Source organism: Cololabis saira, chromosome 19, assembly GCF_033807715.1.
Source record: "Cololabis saira isolate AMF1-May2022 chromosome 19, fColSai1.1, whole genome shotgun sequence".
NCBI lineage: Eukaryota > Metazoa > Chordata > Actinopteri > Beloniformes > Belonidae > Cololabis > Cololabis saira.
The window spans coordinates 1,160,370-1,184,698 of record NC_084605.1 but is presented as its reverse complement, the minus strand read 5'-3'; the positions used below and the strand labels follow the sequence as shown (position 1 = coordinate 1,184,698).

The 24,329-nt window shown below is 33.4% G+C and overlaps 1 protein-coding gene across 1 annotated transcript in view; it reads right to left on the bottom strand.

The window, feature by feature from the left end:
• The window catches only part of ryr2a (ryanodine receptor 2a (cardiac)), a 267,704-nt gene that overhangs the window by 97,222 nt on the left and 146,153 nt on the right, over positions 1-24,329 (bottom strand). The window contains 14 exon segments of the mRNA XM_061709313.1: positions 6,233-6,285; positions 7,227-7,339; positions 9,192-9,315; positions 10,493-10,568; positions 12,370-12,447; positions 13,154-13,282; positions 14,885-14,974; positions 15,054-15,132; positions 15,271-15,434; positions 16,753-16,893; positions 18,132-18,222; positions 18,826-19,046; positions 20,305-20,474; positions 22,665-22,785. Coding sequence (XP_061565297.1) covers positions 6,233-6,285; positions 7,227-7,339; positions 9,192-9,315; positions 10,493-10,568; positions 12,370-12,447; positions 13,154-13,282; positions 14,885-14,974; positions 15,054-15,132; positions 15,271-15,434; positions 16,753-16,893; positions 18,132-18,222; positions 18,826-19,046; positions 20,305-20,474; positions 22,665-22,785 — 1,650 coding nt within the window.

Here is a 24,329-nt window from a genome sequence, read left to right as displayed (position 1 = left end):
TTATAAATATAAATATACCTGAACATTATAAATATAAATATACCTGAGCATTATAAATATAAATATACCTGATCATTATAAATATAAATATACCTGAGCATTATAAATATAAATATACCTGAGCATTATAAATATAAACATTAATATACCTGAGCATTATAAATATTAATATACCAGAGCTTTATAAATATAAACATTAATATACCTGAGCATTATAAATATAAATATACCTGAGCATTATAAATATAAATATACCTGAATATTATAAATATAAATATACCAGAGAATTATAAATATAAATATACCTGAGCATTATAAATATAAATACACCTGAGCGTTATAAATATAAATATACCTGAGCATTATAAATATAAATATACCTGAATATTATAAATATAAATATACCAGAGCATTATAAATATAAATATACCTGAGCATTATAAATATAAATATACCTGAGCATTATAAATATAAATATACCTGAGCATTATAAATATAAATATACCTGAGCATTATAAATATAAATATACCTGAACATTATAAATATAAATATACCTGAACATTATAAATATAAATATACCTGAGCATTATAAATATAAATATACCTGAGCATTATAAATATAAATATAACTGAACATTATAAATATAAATATACCTGAACATTATAAATATAAATATACCTGAGCATTATAAATATAAATATACCTGATCATTATAAATATAAATATACCTGAGCATTATAAATATAAATATACCTGAGCATTATAAATATAAACATTAATATACCTGAGCATTATAAATATTAATATACCAGAGCTTTATAAATATAAACATTAATATACCTGAGCATTATAAATATTAATATACCAGAACATTATAAATATAAATATACCTGAGCATTATAAATATTAATATACCTGAGCATTAGAAATATAAATATACCTGAGCATTATAAATATAAATATACCAGAGCATTATAAATATAAATACACCTGAGCATTATAAATATTAATATAACTGAGCATTATAAATATAAATATACCTGAGCATTATAAATATTAATATACCTGAGCATTATAAATATTAATATACCAGAACATTATAAATATAAATACACCTGAGCATTATAAATATTAATATACCTGAGCATTATAAATATAAATACACCTGAGCATTATAAATATAAATACACCTGAATATTATAAATATAAATATACAAGAGAATTATAAATATAAATATACCTGAGCATTATAAATATAAATACACCTGAGCGTTATAAATATAAATATACCTGAGCATTATAAATATAAATATACCTGAATATTATAAATATAAATATACCAGAGCATTATAAATATAAATATACCTGAGCATTATAAATATAAATATACCTGAGCATTATAAATATAAATATACCTGAGCATTATAAATATAAATATACCTGAGCATTATAAATATAAATATACCTGAACATTATAAATATAAATATACCTGAACATTATAAATATAAATATACCTGAGCATTATAAATATAAATATACCTGAGCATTATAAATATAAATATACCTGAACATTATAAATATAAATATACCTGAACATTATAAATATAAATATACCTGAGCATTATAAATATAAATATACCTGATCATTATAAATATAAATATACCTGAGCATTATAAATATAAATATACCTGAGCATTATAAATATAAACATTAATATACCTGAGCATTATAAATATTAATATACCAGAGCTTTATAAATATAAACATTAATATACCTGAGCATTATAAATATAAATATACCTGAGCATTATAAATATAAATATACCTGAATATTATAAATATAAATATACCAGAGAATTATAAATATAAATATACCTGAGCATTATAAATATAAATACACCTGAGCGTTATAAATATAAATATACCTGAGCATTATAAATATAAATATACCTGAATATTATAAATATAAATATACCAGAGCATTGTAAATATAAATATACCTGAGCATTATAAATATAAATATACCTGAGCATTATAAATATAAATATACCTGAGCATTATAAATATAAATATACCTGAGCATTATAAATATAAATATACCTGAACATTATAAATATAAATATACCTGAACATTATAAATATAAATATACCTGAGCATTATAAATATAAATATACCTGAGCATTATAAATATAAATATACCTGAACATTATAAATATAAATATACCTGAACATTATAAATATAAATATACCTGAGCATTATAAATATAAATATACCTGCTCATTATAAATATAAATATACCTGAGCATTATAAATATAAATATACCTGAGCATTATAAATATAAACATTAATATACCTGAGCATTATAAATATTAATATACCAGAGCTTTATAAATATAAACATTAATATACCTGAGCATTATAAATATTAATATACCAGAACATTATAAATATAAATATACCTGAGCATTATAAATATTAATATACCTGAGCATTAGAAATATAAATATACCTGAGCATTATAAATATAAATATACCAGAGCATTATAAATATAAATACACCTGATCATTATAAATATTAATATAACTGAGCATTATAAATATAAATATACCTGAGCATTATAAATATTAATATACCTGAGCATTATAAATATTAATATACCAGAACATTATAAATATAAATACACCTGAGCATTATAAATATTAATATACCTGAGCATTATAAATATAAATACACCTGAGCATTATAAATATAAATACACCTGAGCATTATAAATATTAATATACCTGAGCATTATAAATATTAATATACCTGAGCATTATAAATATAAATATACCTGAGCATTATAAATATAAATATACCTGAGCGTTATAAATATAAATATACCTGAACATTATAAATATTAATATACCTGAGCATTATAAATATAAATATACCTGAGCGTTATAAATATAAATATACCTGAACATTATAAATATAAATATACCTGAGCATTATAAATATAAATATACCAGAGCATTATAAATATAAATACACCTGAGCATTATAAATATTAATATAACTGAGCATTATAAATATAAATATACCTGAGCATTATAAATATTAATATACCTGAGCATTATAAATATTAATATACCAGAACATTATAAATATAAATACACCTGAGCATTATAAATATTAATATACCTGAGCATTATAAATATAAATACACCTGAGCATTATAAATATAAATACACCTGAGCATTATAAATATTAATATACCTGAGCATTATAAATATTAATATACCTGAGCATTATAAATATAAATATACCTGAGCATTATAAATATAAATATACCTGAGCGTTATAAATATAAATATACCTGAACATTATAAATATTAATATACCTGAGCATTATAAATATTAATATACCTGAGCATTATAAATATAAATATACCTGAGCATTATAAATATTAATATACCTGAGCGTTATAAATATTAATATACCTGAGCATTATAAATATAAATATACCTGAGCATTATAAATATAAATATACCAGAGCATTATAAATATAAATACACCTGAGCATTATAAATATTAATATACCTGAGCATTATAAATATAAATATACCTGAGCATTATAAATATTAATATACCTGAGCATTATAAATATTAATATACCTGAGCATTATAAATATAAATATACCTGAGCATTATAAATATAAATATACCTGAGCGTTATAAATATAAATATACCTGAACATTATAAATATTAATATACCTGAGCATTATAAATATAAATATACCTGAGCGTTATAAATATAAATATACCTGAACATTATAAATATAAATATACCTGAGCATTATAAATATAAATATACCAGAGCATTATAAATATAAATACACCTGAGCATTATAAATATTAATATAACTGAGCATTATAAATATAAATATACCTGAGCATTATAAATATAAATATACCTGAGCGTTATAAATATAAATATACCTGAACATTATAAATATTAATATACCTGAGCATTATAAATATAAATATACCTGAGCGTTATAAATATAAATATACCTGAACATTATAAATATAAATATACCTGAGCATTATAAATATAAATATACCAGAGCATTATAAATATAAATACACCTGAGCATTATAAATATTAATATAACTGAGCATTATAAATATAAATATACCTGAGCATTATAAATATTAATATACCTGAGCATTATAAATATTAATATACCAGAACATTATAAATATAAATACACCTGAGCATTATAAATATAAATATACCTGAGCATTATAAATATAAATATACCTGAGCGTTATAAATATAAATATACCTGAACATTATAAATATTAATATACCTGAGCATTATAAATATAAATATACCTGAGCGTTATAAATATAAATATACCTGAACATTATAAATATAAATATACCTGAGCATTATAAATATAAATATACCAGAGCATTATAAATATAAATACACCTGAGCATTATAAATATTAATATAACTGAGCATTATAAATATAAATATACCTGAGCATTATAAATATTAATATACCTGAGCATTATAAATATTAATATACCAGAACATTATAAATATAAATACACCTGAGCATTATAAATATTAATATACCTGAGCATTATAAATATAAATACACCTGAGCATTATAAATATAAATACACCTGAGCATTATAAATATTAATATACCTGAGCATTATAAATATTAATATACCTGAGCATTATAAATATAAATATACCTGAGCATTATAAATATAAATATACCTGAGCGTTATAAATATAAATATACCTGAACATTATAAATATTAATATACCTGAGCATTATAAATATTAATATACCTGAGCATTATAAATATAAATATACCTGAGCATTATAAATATTAATATACCTGAGCGTTATAAATATTAATATACCTGAGCATTATAAATATAAATATACCTGAGCATTATAAATATAAATATACCAGAGCATTATAAATATAAATACACCTGAGCATTATAAATATTAATATACCTGAGCATTATAAATATAAATATACCTGAGCATTATAAATATTAATATACCTGAGCATTATAAATATAAATATACCTGAGCATTATAAATATAAATATACCTGAGCATTATAAATATAAATATACCTGAGCGTTATAAATATAAATATACCTGAACATTATAAATATTAATATACCTGAGCATTATAAATATAAATATACCTGAGCGTTATAAATATAAATATACCTGAACATTATAAATATAAATATACCTGAGCATTATAAATATAAATATACCAGAGCATTATAAATATAAATACACCTGAGCATTATAAATATTAATATAACTGAGCATTATAAATATAAATATACCTGAGCATTATAAATATAAATATACCTGAGCGTTATAAATATAAATATACCTGAACATTATAAATATTAATATACCTGAGCATTATAAATATAAATATACCTGAGCGTTATAAATATAAATATACCTGAACATTATAAATATAAATATACCTGAGCATTATAAATATAAATATACCAGAGCATTATAAATATAAATACACCTGAGCATTATAAATATTAATATAACTGAGCATTATAAATATAAATATACCTGAGCATTATAAATATTAATATACCTGAGCATTATAAATATTAATATACCAGAACATTATAAATATAAATACACCTGAGCATTATAAATATAAATACACCTGAGCATTATAAATATTAATATACCTGAGCATTATAAATACTAATATACCTGAGCATTATAGATATAAATATACCTGAGCATTATAAATATAAATATACCTGAACATTATAAATATTAATATACCTGAGCATTATAAATATTAATATACCTGAGCATTATAAATATAAATATACCTGAGCATTATAAATATTAATATACCTGAGCGTTATAAATATTAATATACCTGAGCATTATAAATATAAATATACCTGAGCATTATAAATATTAATATACCTGAGCATTATAAATATAAACATACCTGAGCATTATAAATATTAATATACCTGAATATTATAAATATTAATATACCTGATCATCATAAATATAAATATACCTGAGCATTATAAATATTAATATACCTGAGTTTTATAAAAATGAGCTTTTTTTAAACAGAAAACAAGAAAACATGAAAAATGAAATGAAAAAGGAATAAAAGAATAAAAGACCGACGTTTCCGAAGAACTTGATCTGCTGTTCAATCCTGGATTCCTTCGTCCCGACGTCTGAAATCACAAACAGTCATTAATCCATTTATCCAGTAATCGGATAAAACACTGTTTTCTTTAGTTAAAAGATCAATTATAAATATACATAAGATGTAAGATGTTAATCGATATGACTAAAACTAAATTATGCACTGCAAAAACTCCAAATCTTACCAGGAATATTTGTCTTATTTCTAGTTAAAATGTCTCATTTTTAGTCAAAAAATCTCATTACACTTAAAACAAGACTCATCACTGGAAAAAACAACAATTTTGAGACATTTTATGAGACATTTTAACTACAAATAAGACAAATATTCCTGGTAAGATTTGGAGTTTTTGCAGTGTTGCTGATACGCCTGGTCTACGCTGGTTTTTAAATATTAATTCATTCATTAATTACCAAACTGCAGCAGCGTGTAGGCCTCGTCTACGTAGGTGATGAGTTTAAATCTTAATTAATTAATGAGTTAATTAATTACCAGCCTGCAGCAGCGTGTACGCCTCGTCTACGTAGGTGATGAGTTTAAATATTAATTAATTAATGAGTTAATTAATTACCAGCCTGCAGCAGCGTGTAGGCCTCGTCTACGTAGGTGATGAGTTTAAATATTAATTAATTATGAGTTAATTACCAGCCTGCAGCAGCGTATAGGCCTCGTCCACGTAGGTGATGAGTTTAAATATTAATTAATTAATTAGTTATTAGTTAATTACCAGCCTGCAGCAGCGTGTAGGCCTCGTCTACGTAGGTGATGAGTTTAAATATTAATTAATTAATTATTAGTTAATTACCAGCCTGCAGCAGCGTGTAGGCCTCGTCTACGTAGGTGATGAGTTTAAATATTAATTAATTAATTAATTATTAGTTAATTACCAGCCTGCAGCAGCGTGTAGGCCTCGTCTACGTAGGTGATGAGTTTAAATATTAATTAATTAATTAATTATTAGTTAATTACCAGCCTGCAGCAGCGTATAGGCCTCGTCCACGTAGGTGATGAGTTTCTGCAGGAATGTGTAGGCGAATCGTTTCTCGATGGCCGGAGTGTCGAGTTCCTGCGACTTCATTCCCCTGAAAACAACAGCAATTAATCATTAATTATTAATGATATTATTATACAATATTATATATTATTATTAATATATATATTAATATAATATTATATATTATTAATTGTTGGGACCCCCTTGAAAATGAGATGTTACATATCAAGGGGAAAATCCTTTAATACATTCTAAATTCTAATCATTCATCTACTATTTCAACAATCAAGACATTCCGACTTTTTTCTCAACATTTCAACTTTTTTCTCAACATTTCAACTTTTTTTCTCAACATTTCAACTTTTTCCTCAACATTCCGACTTTTTCCTCAACATTCCGACTTTTTCTTCAACATTCCGACTTTTTTTTCTCAACATTCCGACTTTTTTCTGGACATCTCAACTTTTTTCTCGACATTTCCACTTTTTTCTCAAAATTTTGACTTTTTTCTCGACATTTCCACTTTTTTCTCGAAGTGCATAATGAAAATAAATCTCCCCCAGTTATAACTAATATAGAAACATGCAGCATGTGTTCCTTCATTCTAATTCTGATACAAGACTTTTCATTTTTTGCGGCTCCAGAAATATTAGTTTTTTGTGTTTTTGGTCCAATATGGATCTAAAACATTTTGGGTCGAGACCGCTGCGGTAAAAAACATGCTAATGCTAGCTTGTCTTGTCCTGGGAAAAGGTTATTGTTCGTACTGAACTAGTTACAGTACTGTAACTAGTTCAGTACTGTAACTAGTTCAGTACTGTAACTAGTTACAGTACTGTAACTAGTTACAGTACTGTAACTAGTTACAGTACTGTAACTAGGAACAGTACTGTAACTAGTTCAGTACTGATGTTCATCACAAAACAATGTTCATTTATTATATATACCTCTCGGATTTTATTTGTAATAATATTTTTTATGAAAATGTGTTCACTTGTGAGTAATGTAACTTACTTTTAACATTTAACCACATAAGTTGATAATGCATTGACGCGCCACTCGTTCTATATGGACAATTCAGAGCTGATCATAAAGCTCGGAATTGTTTTATTTTGTTTTACAAACATGTTTTATTAATACAGATGACTGGTCGACTTTTTTCACAAAATTTTTAGTCAGATTTTCGATTTTTTTCACAAAAGTTTGACTTTTTCCTCAACATTGCGACTTTTTTCTAAAATTTTCGAATTTTTTCACACAATTTTCGACTTTTTTCACGAAATTTTGACTTTTTTCTCAATATTTTGACATTTTTCTCAAATTTTCAAATTTTCTCACGAAATATTTGACTTTTTTCACAAAGTTTTTACTTTTTTCAAGAAATTTTCGACTTTTTTCATGACATTTTTGACTTTTTTCTCAATATTTTGACATTTTTCTCAAATTTTCAAATTTTCTCACGAAATATTTGACTTTTTTCACAAAGTTTTTACTTTTTTCAAGAAATTTTCGACTTTTTTCATGAAATTTTTGACTTTTTTCATGAAATTTTGACTTTTCCTCAACATTTCGACTTTTTTTCCTCAACATTTCGACTCTTTTCTCAAATTTTCAAATTTTTTCACGAGATTTCGACATTTTCACGAAATCTTCGACTTTCTTCACGAAATTTTAACTTTTTTCACGAAATTGTGACTTTTTTCACGAAATTTTTCGACTTCTTTCACGGAATCTTCAACTTATTTCTCAACATTTCGACTTTTTTATTCCAGTAATCTCAGATGGTCCAATACTACACAAAGTAATTTACACAAGCTACATGTTGTTGAGTCCAGAGCTGTGGTTGTTTAGGACAGTAGCTTTTAACTACAGTCTGCAAACTAATGTCTGATCAAACTGATCAAATATCCATAAATATGGATGAGCCGTGTATGGATCACCTGGAAACCGTGTATCCGTTGATCTGCAGGAACTTCAGGATTTCCTGGGCCTTTTCCCGGTCCTGGGACTTCTCCTTCGCCGTGAGACAATCGTAGGGAACCAGCAGAGGATGACCCCCCCCTCCTGGAACCATTCACAAGTGCAACAATTAACAATGACCCCCCCCTCCTGGAACCATTCACAAGTGCAACAATTAACAAGTGCAACATTAACAAGTGCAACCAGCAGAGGATGACCCCCCCCTCCTGGAACCATTCACAAGTGTAACAAAGATTATTAACAAGTGCAACGAGCAGAGGATGACCCCCCCCTCCTGGAACCATTCACAAGTGTAACAATTAACAATGACCCCCCCCTCCTGGAACCATTCACAAGTGTAACAATTAACAATGACCCCCCCCTCCTGGAACCATTCACAAGTGTAACAATTAACAATGACCCCCCCCCCTCCTGGAACCATTCACAAGTGTAACAATTCACAAGTGTAACATTCACAAGTGCAACGAGCAGAGGATGACCCCCCCCTCCTGGAACAATTCACAAGTGCAACAATTCACAAGTGCAACCAGCAGAGGATGACCCCCCCCTCCTGGAACCATTCACAAGTGTAACAATTAACAATGACCCCCCCCTCCTGGAACCATTCACAAGTGTAACAATTAACAATGACCCCCACCTCCTGGAACCATTCACAAGTGCAACAATTAACAAGTGTAACAATTCACAAGTGTAACATTAACAAACATAACCAGCAGAGGATGACCCCCCCCCTCCCCCTCTTGGAACAATTCACAAGTGTAACAATTCACAAATGTAACCAAGATTAACAAGTGGACATCCTCGTAATATTACAACTTTATTCTCGTAATATTACGACTTTATTCTCGTAATATTACGACTTTATTCTCGTAATATTATGACTTTATTCTCGTAATATTACGACTTTATTCTCGTAATATTACGACTTTATTCTCGTAATATTATGACTTTATTCTCGTAATATTATGACTTTATTCTCGTAATATTATGACTTTATTCCCATAATATTACGACTTTATTCTCGTAATATTATGACTTTATTCTCGTAATATTATGACTTTATTCTCGTAATATTATGACTTTATTCTCATAATATTACGACTTGATTCTCGTAATATTACGACTTTATTCTCGTAATATTACGACTTGATTCTCGTAATATTACGACTTTATTCTGGTATTTTCCAGATATTTTCCGTCTCTGTTTGGCCCTGATTTATTGATTTATTGTTATTTATAGTTTATTATTGGATTTATTTACCTTTGTTCTCCAGCTCCACTTTCTTCTTCCGGGCCCAGATATTGTGATAATTCTCCGCCAGCAGCTCCGCCATGGACTGGAGACACAAATCACACATTATCCTCCACCTAACCTGTTTTCCATCATTAGGGTCGTAATAATAATAATAATTTATGTATAGGGCGCCGTTCATGGCACTCAAGGTTGCCGTACAACAACAATACAGTCAATAAAATAATTAAAACAGCACCCAATAATGTAATAACTTCACCAATAATGTAATAACTTCACCAATAATGTAATAAAATATCCTGACTGATATTGTAATAACATTTTTACCAATAATGTAATACCGTATTACATTATTGGTAATTTATTACATGTCTGTAATTTAACCCAATAGTCATTCTGGTCTTTAAAATCCAGCGTATAAAACATTCTTAGATACTTAAAACACAAAGACCTGTATTATTCTTGGATATTACTTTTTTTTTAGCTGCATGTCTCTGTATTTTTCCTGGATTAATTGATTAAATGTTGTTTTACCTGCATGTCTCTGGACAGACACTAATCCCAGTATTATTCTTGGATATTACTTTTTTTTTTACCTGCATGTCTCAAATTTTCATATTTTTTCACGAAATTTCGACTTTTTTCACGAAAGTTTCGACTTTTTTCACGGAATTTCGACTTTTTTCTCAAATTTTCCAATTTTTTTCACGAGATTTTGACTTTTTTCATGAGATTTTGACTTTTTTCACCAAGCTTTCGACTTTTTTCACCAAATTTTGACTTTTTTCACCAAATTTTTGATTTTTTTCACGCAATTTAGACTTTTTTCACCAAATTTTCTATTTTTTTCACGCAATTTAGACTTTTTTCACCAAATTTTGACTTTTTTCATGAAATTTTTTACATTTTCCTCAACATTTCGACTTTTTTCTCAAATTTCGACTTTTTTCACCAAATTATAGATTTTTTTCACGAAATTTTGGCTTTTTCCTCAACATTTCAACTTTTTTCTCAAATTTTCAAATTTTTTCCACGAGATTTTGACTTTTTTCACGAAATTTTTACTTTTTTCTCAACATTTCGACTTTTTTCTCAAATTTTCAAGTGCAACCAGCAGAGGATGATCCCCCCCCCAGTATTATTCTTGGATATTACATTTTTTTTCACCTGCATGTCTCTCTATTTTTCTTGGATTAATTGATTACATGTTTTGTACCTACATGTTTCTGTATAATATCTGGTTAAATGTTTTTTACCTGCATGTCTCCGGACAGACACTAGTTTCCAGTATTATTATTCCTGGATTAAATAATGATAATTGATTATTTTACCTGCATGTCTCTGTATTATTCCTGGATTAATTAATGATAATTGATGATTTTACCTGCATGTCTCTGTATTATTCCTGGATTAAATGATGATAATTGATGATTTTACCTGCATGTCTCTGTATTATTCCTGGATTAATTAATGATGATTTTACCTGCATGTCTCTGTATTATTCCTGGATTAATTAATGATGATTTTACCTGCATGTCTCTGTATTATTCCTGGATTAAATAATGATGATTTTACCTGCATGTCTCTGTATTATTCCTGGATTAATTAATGATAATTGATGATTTTACCTGCATGTCTCTGTATTATTCCTGGATTAAATGATGATAATTGATGATTTTACCTGCATGTCTCTGTATTATTCCTGGATTAATGAATGATGATTTTACCTGCATGTCTCTGTATTATTCCTGGATTAATTAATGATAATTGATGATTTTACCTGCATGTCTCTGTATTATTCCTGGATTAATTAATGATAATTGATGATTTTACCTGCATGTCTCTGTATTATTCCTGGATTAAATGATGATAATTGATGATTTTACCTGCATGTCTCTGGACAGCGTGACGTTGCTCATGTCGATGGGTCTCGGGCTGAAAGACGCCCCGCCGTCGAACGACAGCTGAGGAAAAACAACATGAACATTTACCTGCAAAAACTCCAAATCTTACCAGGAATATTTGTCTCATTTTTAGTTAAAATGTCTCATTTTTAGTCCCAAAAATCTCATTAAACTTAAAACAAGACTCATTACCAGAAAAATAACTTGTTATTTGACAATTTTCACCTGTTTCAAGTAAATTTTCACTTGAAATAAGTAGAAAAATCTGCCAGTGGAACAAGATTTATCTTCTTATTACAAACAAAAAAATCTTGTTCCACTGGCAGATTTTTCAAAGAAAAAAGGAAAAAAAAGAAAAATAAAAAAAGGAAAAAGAGAAAAAATAGAAAAAAGGAAAAAATAAAAAAATAAGAAAAAAAAGGTGCTAACTCGTACCTGGCTAGCCTGTGATGCTAACCCGTACCTGGCTAGCCTGTGATGCTAACCCGTACCTGGTTAGCCTGTGATGCTAACCCGTACCTGGCTAGCCTGTGATGCTAACCGGACCTGGTTAGCCTGTGATGCTAACCCGTACCTGGCTAGCCTGTGATGCTAACCCGTACCTGGCTAGCCTGTGATGCTAACCCGTACCTGGCTAGCCTGTGATGCTAACCATACCTGGCTAGCCTGTGATGCTAACCGTACCTGGCTAGCCTGTGATGCTAACCGTACCTGGTTAGCCTGTGATGCTAACCCGTGCCTGGCTAGCCTGTGATGCTAACCGTACCTGGCTAGCCTGTGAGATCCTCCTCTTGTTTCCCGCCGGTTCTCCCTCCCGGTTCCGGTCGATGTTCCAGTTCCACCTCAGCATCGTCTTCAGAGACTCTCGGACCGGAGAAACGTACGAGTCTCGGTCCTGAAACACGGAGAAAACATCGTGGAAAACATCGTAGAAACATCGTAGAAAACATTGTAGAAAACATCGTAGAAAACATCGTGGAAAACATTGTAGAAAATATCGTAGAAAACATCGTAGAAACATCACAACCCACGTAGAAACATCGTAGAAAACATCGTAGAAAACATCGTAGAAACATCATAGAAAACATAGTAGAAAACATCGTAGAAAACATCGTAGAAAACATCAAAGAAAACATGGTAGAAAGATCGTAGAAAACATCGTAGAAACATCACAACCCACGTAGAAACATCGTAGAAAACATCGTAGAAAACATCGTAGAAAACATGGTAGAAAAATCGTAGAAAACATCGTAGAAACATCACAACCATCGTAGAAACATCGTAGAAACATCGTAGAAACATCGTAGAAACATCGTAGAAACATCATAAAAAACATCACAACCATCGTAGAAAACATCGTAGAAAACATTGCAGAAACATCGTAGAAAACATCGTAGAAACATTGTAGAAAAAAATTGTGGAAAACATCGTAGAAAACATGGCAAAAAAATCGTAGAAAACAATGTACAAAAAATCATATAAAACATCGTAGAAACATTGCAGAAACATCGTAGAAAACATCGTAGAAACATTGTAGAAAAAAATTGTAGAAAACATTGTAAAAAACATGGTAGAAAAATCGTAGAAAACATTGTAGAAAACATGGTAGAAAAATCGTAGAAAACATTGTAGAAAACACCGTAGAAAACATCATAGAAAACATCGCAGAAACATCGTAAAAACACCATAGAAAAAAATGTAGAAAACATTGTAGAAAACATTGTAGAAACATCGTAGAAACATCGTAGAAACATCACAACCATCGTAGAAAACATGGCAGAAAAATCGTAGAAAACATTGTAGAAAACATCGTAGAAAACATCGTAGAAACATCACAACCATCGTAGAAAACATGGCAGAAAAATCGTAGAAAACATTGTAGAAAACATTGTAGAAAACATCGTAGAAAACATCGTAGAAACATCGTAGAAACATCGTAGAAACATCACAACCATCGTAGAAAACATGGCAGAAAAATCATAGAAAACATTGTAGAAAACATCGTAGAAACATCGTAGAAACATCACAACCATCGTAGAAAACATGGCAGAAAAATCGTAGAAAACATTGTAGAAAACATCGTAGAAACATCGTAGAAAACATTGCAGAAACATCGTAGAAAACATCGTAGAGACATCGTAGAAAAAAATTGTAGAAAACATCGTAGAAAACATGGCAGAAAAATCGTAGAAAACAATGTACAAAAAATCATATAAAACATCGTAGAAAACATCGTAGAAAACACTGTAGAAAACATCGTAGAAAACATTGTAGAAAAATCGTAGAAAACATTGTAGAAACATCACAACCGACGTTCAGACGGATGAATTACCTTCTCAGAAAGACTTTTATACGGTTTATATGGATCAATTACCTTCTGATTAAGACTTTTATAGGTTTATATGGATCAATTACCTTCTGATTAAGACTTTTATAGGTTTTTATGGATCAATTACCTTCTCAGAAAGACTTTTATAGGTTTTTATGGATGAATTACCTTCTCAGAAAGACTTTTATACGGTTTCAGGAGAGGATGGATTTTACTGCCGTCACACTTCTGCTCTCCGTACGACCAGCCGCCGGAAAACTGGAAAACACAGACACGGATTACACAAAATCTTAACAAGAATATTTGTCTTATTTCTAGTTAAAATGTCTCATCTCACCTTTTCTATGCACCAGCGTTCATGAATGTGTTCTGCGTATCTGCTGATGAAATAGTCCAGTTTTTCAGGGATAATCACGCTGACGACAGAAGAGAGAAATGCATCGGATGTTAGGTTTTACTTCAACATTAATCTCCACATTTCCACTTTTTTCTCTTCATTCCGACTCTTTTCTCTTCATTCCGACTCTTTTCCCTTCACTCCAGCTCTAACTCACTTGGCGGTGTCCGCCGGTTGCGGGTTGAAGTTTCCGGCCGGATCCATGGACGACTGTTTCTCCATCAGGGCCATGTAGTTGGACTCCATGTAGTCGGGGGGGAGCGCTCCGGCCACGGCGCTGAGACACGGCAGCGCTAGCTTAAACAGCTCCGGGTCGTACGGCTGAAACACACGCAAGGCAGGTTAGCCGCCGCGGCGCTGAGACACGGCAGCGCTAGCTTAAACAGCTCGGGGTCGTACGGCTGGAACACACGCAAGGCAGGTTAGCGGCCGCGGCGCTGAGACACGGCAGCGCTAGCTTAAACAGCTCGGGGTCGTACGGCTGAAACACACGCAAGGCAGGTTAGCAAGGCAGGTTAGCCGCCGCGGCGCTGAGACACGGCAGCGCTAGCTTAAACAGCTCGGGGTCGTACGGCTGAAACACACGCAAGGCAGATATGTTTCTACGATGTTTTCTACGATGTTTTCTACGATGTTTTCTACGATGGTTGTGATGGTTCTACGATGTTTCTACGATGTTTTCCACGATGTTTTCTACGATGTTTTCTGCAATGTTTTCTAAAATGTTTCTACGATGTTTCTGCAATGTTTTCTACGATGCTTCTACGATATTTTCTACGATGGTTGTGATGTTTTCTACGATGTTTTCTACGATGTTTCCAAGATGTTTTCTACGTAGTTTCTACGATGTTCTACAAGGCAGGTTAACGGCCACAAGGCAGGCATGTTTCTACAATGTTTCTACAATGTTTCTACGATGGTTGTGATGTTTCTACGATGTTCTCTACGATGTTTTTTACGATGTTTCTACGATGTTTCTACAATGTTTTCTACGATGGTTGTGATGTTGCTACGATATTTTCTACGATGTTTCCAAGATGTTTTCTACGATGTTTTACAAGGCAGGTTAGCAGCCGTGACATCACACACACACACTGCAGAAACTCACAATCTTACCAGGAATATTTGTCTTATTTCTAGTTAAAATGTCTCATTTTTAGTCAAAAAATCTCATTACACTTAAAACAAGACTCATCACTGCAAAAATAACTGGTTATTTGAAAATTTTCACCTGTTTCAAGTAAATATTCACTTGAAATCAGTAGAAAAATCTGCCAGTGGAACAAGATTTATCTTCTCATTACAAGCAAAAAAGTGTCAAGTGAAAATCTAGTTGAAACAGGTGAAAATTGTTGTTTTTTCCAGTGATGAGTCTTGTTTTAAGTTAATGAGATTTTCTTTTACTAAAAATGATCATCATGAGATACGCAGAACACATTCATGAACGCTGGTGCATAGAAAAGGTGAGATGAGACATTTTAACTAGAACAATAGGACAAATATTCCTGGTAAAATTTTGAGTTTTTGCAGTGTGTACAGGAAAGAAAGAGTTATTCTAATTATTATTTCTAATTATTATTTCCGGTTTAAAGTGCTCACCTTGATATTTTAATCTTATTTCCCGTGAGATCGTGCTCACCTTGTCGGAGAGAGCGTCGAAGATTCCCCAGAACAGTTTCCTGGAGAGATGAAGTTCTTCCTCCGACGCGGCTCCAAAACTGCCCCACCCTCCAGCAAGGCAGTAATACTTCCAGCAGCGCTCGTAGTGATTGGTCAGCAGCTGCAAGAGACGTTAGCATCAACGTTAGCATCGACGTTAGCATCAACGTTAGCATCGACGTTAGCATCGACATTAGCATCGACGTTAGCATCGACGTTAGCATCGACGTTAGCATCGACATTAGCATCGACGTTAGCATCGACATTAGCATCGACGTTAGCATCGACGTTAGCATCGACGTTAGCATCGACATTAGCATTGACGTTAGCATCGACGTTAGCATCGACGTTAGCATCGACGTTAGCATCGACGTTAGCATCAACGTTAGCATCGACGTTAGCATCGACATTAGCATTGACGTTAGCATCGACGTTAGCATCGACGTTAGCATCGACATTAGCATCAACGTTAGCATCGACATTAGCATCGACATTAGCATCGACGTTAGCATCGACATTAGCATCGACATTAGCATTGTCCTGTAGCCCCAATAATGTCATTATTTACACCCTAGAATGTAATAATTCCCTATAATGTAATAATTTCCTATAATGTTATAATTTCCTATAATGTAACAATTTCGTATAATGCAATTATTTCCAATAATGTAATATTTTCCTATAATGTAATAATTTCCTATAATGTAATAATTCCCTATAATGTCAAATATTTCCTATAATATAATTATTTCCTATAATGTAATTATTTCCTATAATGTAGTAATTTCCTATAACATAATAATTTCCTATAATGTCATTATTTTTTCTATAATGTTATAATTTCACCCTATAATGTTATAATTTCCTGAAAATGTAATACAATTTGCACTTAACTCAATCGAAAATATAATAAAATCCAATAATGTAATAACTCCACCAATAATGTAATAAAATATCCTGGCTGATATTGTAATAACATTTTTACCGATAATGTAAAACCTTATTACATTATTGGAAATTTATTACATGGAACTCAAAGTCTGTAATTTAACCCACTAGTCATTCTGGTGTTTCAAATCCAGCATATTTAACATTCTTAGATTCTTAAAACACAAAATGTAGAACGCTGGACTGAAAATGAACATATAAATTACATTATTTTTCAAGTATTACATTATCAGTTTTGGAGAAAAAAAAACAGACCCACCTGAAAATGTAATAAATTCCCAATAATAATCGGTCGTGTCATCATTAATATAGATATATAGATTTATATTATAGATATATAGATTTATATTATAGATATATAGATTTATATTATAGATATATAGATTTATATTATATATAAATGTCTCTCACCTTTAGGGGCATCTTGGTGAGTTCATTCAGAACCGGGACGTCGAACACGAGTCGTCGTAGAAGATGCTGCATCATGGACGGCCTCAGTTTCCTGTCAGACATCAGTTAGTTAGTTAGTTTAGTTTACTTTAGTTTATTTCAGTTTGTTGGTCTGTGGTTATTGAGCTTCCTGCAGCAGCACAGTTGACAAGTGGAGTTACTTCTCAACATTTTGACTTTTTTATCGACATTTCGACTTTTTTATCAACATTTTGACTTTTTTCTCGACATTTCGTCTTTTTTCTCAAAGTTTCGACTTTTTCAAAATTTCGATTTTTTTCTCAAAATTTGGACTCTTTTCTCAAAATTTTGAGTTTTTCTCAAAATTACATTTAAACTTTTTTCTCAAAATATAAAACTTTTTTTTAAATTTTGTCTTTTTTTCTCAAAATTTTGACTTTTTTCTTAAAATTTCAACTTTTTTCTCAAAATATTGACTTTTTTTTAAATTTCATCTTTTTTCTCAAAATTTCGACTCTTTTCTCAAAATTTCGACTTTTTTCTCAAAATTTCGACTCTTCTCAAAATTTCGACTTTTTCTCAAATAATTGACTTTTTTCCCAAAATTTCAACTTTTTCTCAAAATTTCGACTTTTTCTCAAAATGTCAACATTTTGACCTTTTTCTCGACTTTTTTCTCGACATTTCTACGTACCCACAGATAGCCAGCAGACAGGCCTGGATGGCGTCCCGCTGGGCGCGGGTCAGGCATCCTCCCTTGCTCAGCCTGTAAACCGTGTGCAGCAACGAGTCGATCAGCGACGCGAACGGCTCCGCGCCGGCGAACAGCGGCGCGCAGCGCGTTAGCAGCGGCAGCGCCGCCGCGCACAGGTAGCGGTTCAGGGCCAGGGCCATGTCGGTGGAGGAGAGCGCCGCCTGCAGGACGGGAGGAGGAAACACAGGAGGGCGTTACCGTGGCAACGCTAGTTGCAAAAAAAGCAACAAAAAAAAGGCAAAAATTCGGACACTTATTGCTCGGCCGAACTTTATCGTAGAGACAACGTTCAAATTTACAAACACTCGGCCCGATTGGCACTAAAGGACCGTACAACCTCATCATGCTACTTATTATGGTTTTTGCGATATTTAACTTTCAATTTAAAAACAAAAATTCCATTTTATTTTGGACGCTTGTTGCTAGGCAACGGTTTATCGTACAGACATCATCACAACATTAAAAAACCCGGGACGCGTTGTACTACAACTTATTTTAGTCTCATCATGCTAGCTATTACGTGTTTTGAGATATTCAACTATGCTCATTTTGATGCCAAAAATGTGATATTTAATGGTTTGCATTAATGGGCGTGGCCTAACGGCTCAACAGCGCCCCCTAGAAAACTTTGTTCCTCAAGCCCCACGATATGGTTTGACGTACATGCACGAAAATCGGTACACACCTGTATCATGTCACAACTTAAAGAAAAGTCTCTTGGAGCCATGGCCCAAACCCAACAGGAAGTCGGCCATTTTGATCATTTTGAATTAATCGTGTCATTTTGGCGAAATTTATGCCATTCCTTCGGCCGTTAATACGGCCCGAACCGTAACGTGCACCCAGGTGTGTTATACATCAAAATGTGCGTCTCCATCCTGCGACATTACTTTTCTCAGTCAAAATCGTTACCGTGGCGACGCTAGACGACAAAAAGCGCGCCCCCCTTCATCTGATTGGTCCATATTTGATAGTTCCTACTTTCTGCCAGAACTTTTGAATGGTTTGATATAAAGAGTCATGGTGGTGTCATCGGACTTCTGAGTCCTTGACCTTTATTGGTGAGAATTGCACGCGTGAGGGCCCGTTTATCCGTTCATCGCTGCTTGCAGCTTTAATTATGATTATGACTGTTATTTTAGTGGTTTTTATTTGACTCATTTAGAGGTAAATGTCTGTCGTGATCCGGCGCCGTGTTAATAAAGTTACCGTGTCGTGATCCGGCGCCGTGTTAATAAAGTTACCGTGTCGTGATCCGGCGCTGTGTTAATAAAGTTACTGTGTCGTGATCCGGCGCGGTGTTAATAAAGTTAGCGTGTCGTGATCCGGCGCGGTGTTAATAAAGTCACCGTGTCGTGATCCGGCGCGGTGTTAATAAAGTTACCGTGTCGTGATCCGGCGCGGTGTTAATAAAGTTACCGTGTCCAGCGAGGCGGCGGCTCGTAGGTCCGGCAGGAATCCGACCTCCAGCAGGTGCAGCAGGAAGTTCTGGTCCTCGATCCCGTAAACCCGGTCCAGGAACAGAACCATGGCGGCTTTGTGGTCCGGACAGAACCCGGCCGACATGTCGGGCTCCACCACGAACCCGTCTGGGGACAAAACACAAACACACAAACACACAAACGTCAAAGTAAGACGTTTCAGCAGAGGATTGAGGTGTTATAAAACTCCTAAAACTCCTAAAACTCCAAAAACTCCTAAAACTCCTAAAACTCCAAAAACTCCTAAAACTCCAAAAACTCCTAAAACTCCTAAAACTCCTAAAACGCCTAAAACGCGATATTTAGTCAGAATTTTCGTTGACGACAATATTTAGTCCGAATGTTCGTTGACGACGATATTTAGTCAGAATTTTCGTTGACGATATTTAGTCAGAATTTCCGTTGACGACGATATTTAGTCCGAATTTTCGTTGACGATTTTTAGTCCGAATTTTCATTGACGACGATATTTAGTCCGAATTTTCGTTGACGATTTTTAGTCCGAATTTTCGTTGACAATATTTAGTCCGAATTTTCATTGACGACGATATTTAGTCAGAATTTTCGTTGACGACGATATTTAGTCCGAATTTTCGTTGACGATTTTTAGTCCGAATTTTCGTTGACGATTTTTAGTCCGAATTTTCGTTGACAATATTTAGTCCGAATTTTCATTGACGACGATATTTAGTCAGAATTTTCGTTGATGACGATATTTAGTCCGAATTTTCGTTGACGACGATATTTAGTCCGAATTTTCGTTGACAATATTTAGTCTGAATTTTCATTGACGATATTTAGTCCGAATTTTCGTTGACGACAATATTTAGTCCGAATTTTCGTTGACAATATTTAGTCCGAATTTTAGTTGACGACGATTTTTAGTCCGAATTTTCGTTGACGACGGTATTTAGTCTGAATTTTCGTTGACGACGATATTTAGTCTGAATTTTCGTTGACAACGATTTTTAGTCCGAATGTTCGTTGACGACGATTTTTAGTCCGAATTTTCGTTGAGAACGATATTTAGTCCGAATTTTCGTTGACGATATTTAGTCCGAATTTTTGCTGGCATTTGTAGACGCTAGAAAGAACGGGGATAGTCAGATTTACAAGAAGGTGAGCCAAAAGTTGCGCGAAGCAGCATTTGTTTTGAATTTGGATCCAGGAAGAAGAAGCAGAAATGACGGGAATTGCATCATCACGTTCTCCGTGCGTCGCTGGTTTGATCCAGATAAATGATTAATCACCACATAAACAGGGACAACCCTGTTAGCTCAGCATGGAAACTGAATATTCCAAATGTTTCAGTAACCGGAATATTGACCTTAACCCGAATTTTGACTGATGGAAACGTAGTCTGTGTAACTTTACTGAGTTTATTATTGAGTAATCTAAGTTTGAACACACTGAAATAGAAGGTTTTTATTTGTTTTGTAATCAGATGTCTGATTAGCTGGAAAACAAAATGAGACACAGCATGAAGCCTTATCTAGTGCAAGTTCAAATGTGATAACAATACAACAAAATGAGTATTTTACACATGTTTCTGTAAGATTGTGTCTAGACCAGGGTCTAAGAGAAAAACAGAGCAGGGAAAAACCCGCTTGGAATTCTGATTTTTTTCCCTTTTCTTAATGTTTTTTTAAAAGTTTTTTAACTCTCACAAATTATTTTGGTTAAAATTGCCTTTATTTCTTCCTAGTTGGAGTTGCAGTTCCTCTGCGGCCCCCAAGGGGTCACGGACCCCTGGTTGAAAACCCCTGCCCTGGAAGACTGACTCACCTGTAGCCAGGTGTGACTCACCTGTGGCCAGGTGTGACTCACCTGTGGCCAGGTGTGACTCACCTGTAGCCAGGTGTGACTCACCTGTAGCCAGGTGTGACTCACCTGTAGCCAGGTGTGACTCACCTGTAGCCAGGTAGCCAGGTATCTCTCACCTGTAGCCAGGTAGCCAGGTGTGACTCACCTGTAGCCAGGTGTGACTCACCTGTGGCCAGGTAGCCAGGTGTGACTCACCTGTAGCCAGGTGTGACTCACCTGTGGCCAGGTAGCCAGGTATCTCTCACCTGTAGCCAGGTAGCCAGGTGTGACTCACCTGTAGCCAGGTGTGACTCACCTGTGGCCAGGTAGCCAGGTATCTCTCACCTGTAGCCAGGTAGCCAGGTGTGACTCACCTGTGGCCAGGAGTGACTCACCTGTGGCCAGGTAGCCAGGTGTGACTCACCTGTGGCCAGGAGTGACTCACCTGTGGCCAGGTAGCCAGGTGTGACTCACCTGTAGCCAGGTGTGACTCACCTGTGGCCAGGTTGGGCGTGGAGAAGCCGATGCTGATCACGCCCACCAGGTCTTCGATCGGGATCAGGGACCTCAGAATCGCTCGGATCCGGATCGCCTCCCCTTTCCCGGCGTGGATGAGCTGGAACCGGCGGCAGGAAGAGACGGTTCAACACCAGCTCATTCAAGGTGCTTTACAGGTGATACAGGTGTGTAGCGATCTTCGTGCATGTACGTCAAACCGTATTGTGGGGCTTGAGGAACAAAGTTTTCTAGGGGGCGCTGTTGAGCCACTAGGCCACGCCCATTAATGTAAACCATTAAATATCACATTTTTACATCAAAATGAGCATAGTTGAATATCTCAAAAACCGTAATAGCTAGCATGATGAGACTAAAATATGTCGTAGTCCAACGCGTCCCGGGTTTTTCACTGTTGTAATGATGTCTGTACGATAAACCGTTGCCTAGCAACAAGCGTCCAAAATATTTTTTTTTTATTTTTTTTAATTGAAAGTTAAATATCGCACAAACCGTAATAAGTAGCATGATGAGGTTGTACGGTCCTTTAGTGCCAATCGGGCCGAGTGTTTTTGTGTAAATTTGAACGATGTCTCTACGATAAAGTTCGGCCGAGCAATAAGCGTCCGAATTTTCGCCTTTTTGTTTTTGCTTTTTTTGCATCTAGCGTTGCCACGGTAACACTTTTGGCTGAGAAAAGTAATGCCCATCGATGCCCGATGGAGACGCATCCAACGTCGATGACATGCATGGGTGCACGTTGGGGTTCGGGCCGTATTAACGGACGAAAAAAGAGTGCGGAATAATAATAATGATAATTGAAAATGGCCGACTTCCTGTTGGGTTTGGGCCATGGCGCCAAGAGACTTTTCTTTAAGTTGCGACATGATACAGGTGTGTACCGATTTCCGTGCATGTACGTCAAACCGTATTGTGTGTGTGTGTACGGGAGGGGGGGGTTATTTAATGGCCGCCTGGCCGTGAGGCTGCAGGACTGGGGGTCGGCCAAGGTCAAAGTTCAGGGGTCAGATTTCCCAGAATTCTTTGAGGCGTCTCCAGCTTTCAGGTTAAAGTATATGAAGGTTTTATTGACTGAGTCATGTGACCAGTTCTGGCTGAATGAGTCAGCAGCTGAGCTCTGGTTGCCCCGGCAACAAGAACCTCGACTTCAGAACCTTCCGGTTTGGCTGTGAGAAAAACACAGATTTTGGCTTCTGACAAGGTCTCAAATAACTCTGATTTGTGATCAAACCGTAGCTCCTACCAGAAAAACAAAGACATCGTGAGAGACACAGAACCCGGCAGATTCTGACAATCTTAATTTTATTCAGATATTCCTTAAAATGAGTGAGTAAGCTCAGTGCGAAGACAGAGGGAGATTCTTTTGAAGAAAACGTTTGATTACATTACAGTCAATGGAGACAGAGGCAGGTATTAGCGCCGTTTTTATCCCCCCCCCCCCTGTTTAAATTTTGTGCATACCCCGCCTGTCAGAGTCACATTTTATGAATCCCAACACCTAAATGGCTATTGGTTTACTAAAAATGGTCATGGGTTCAGTTACGATAAGTTTATTTATAACTTAAACGCTTTGTCAATGACTAAACATTGTTTGAATTGGTTGATGCTTTTTAAAGAAGGTATGATTTTGTATTGTAATGGATT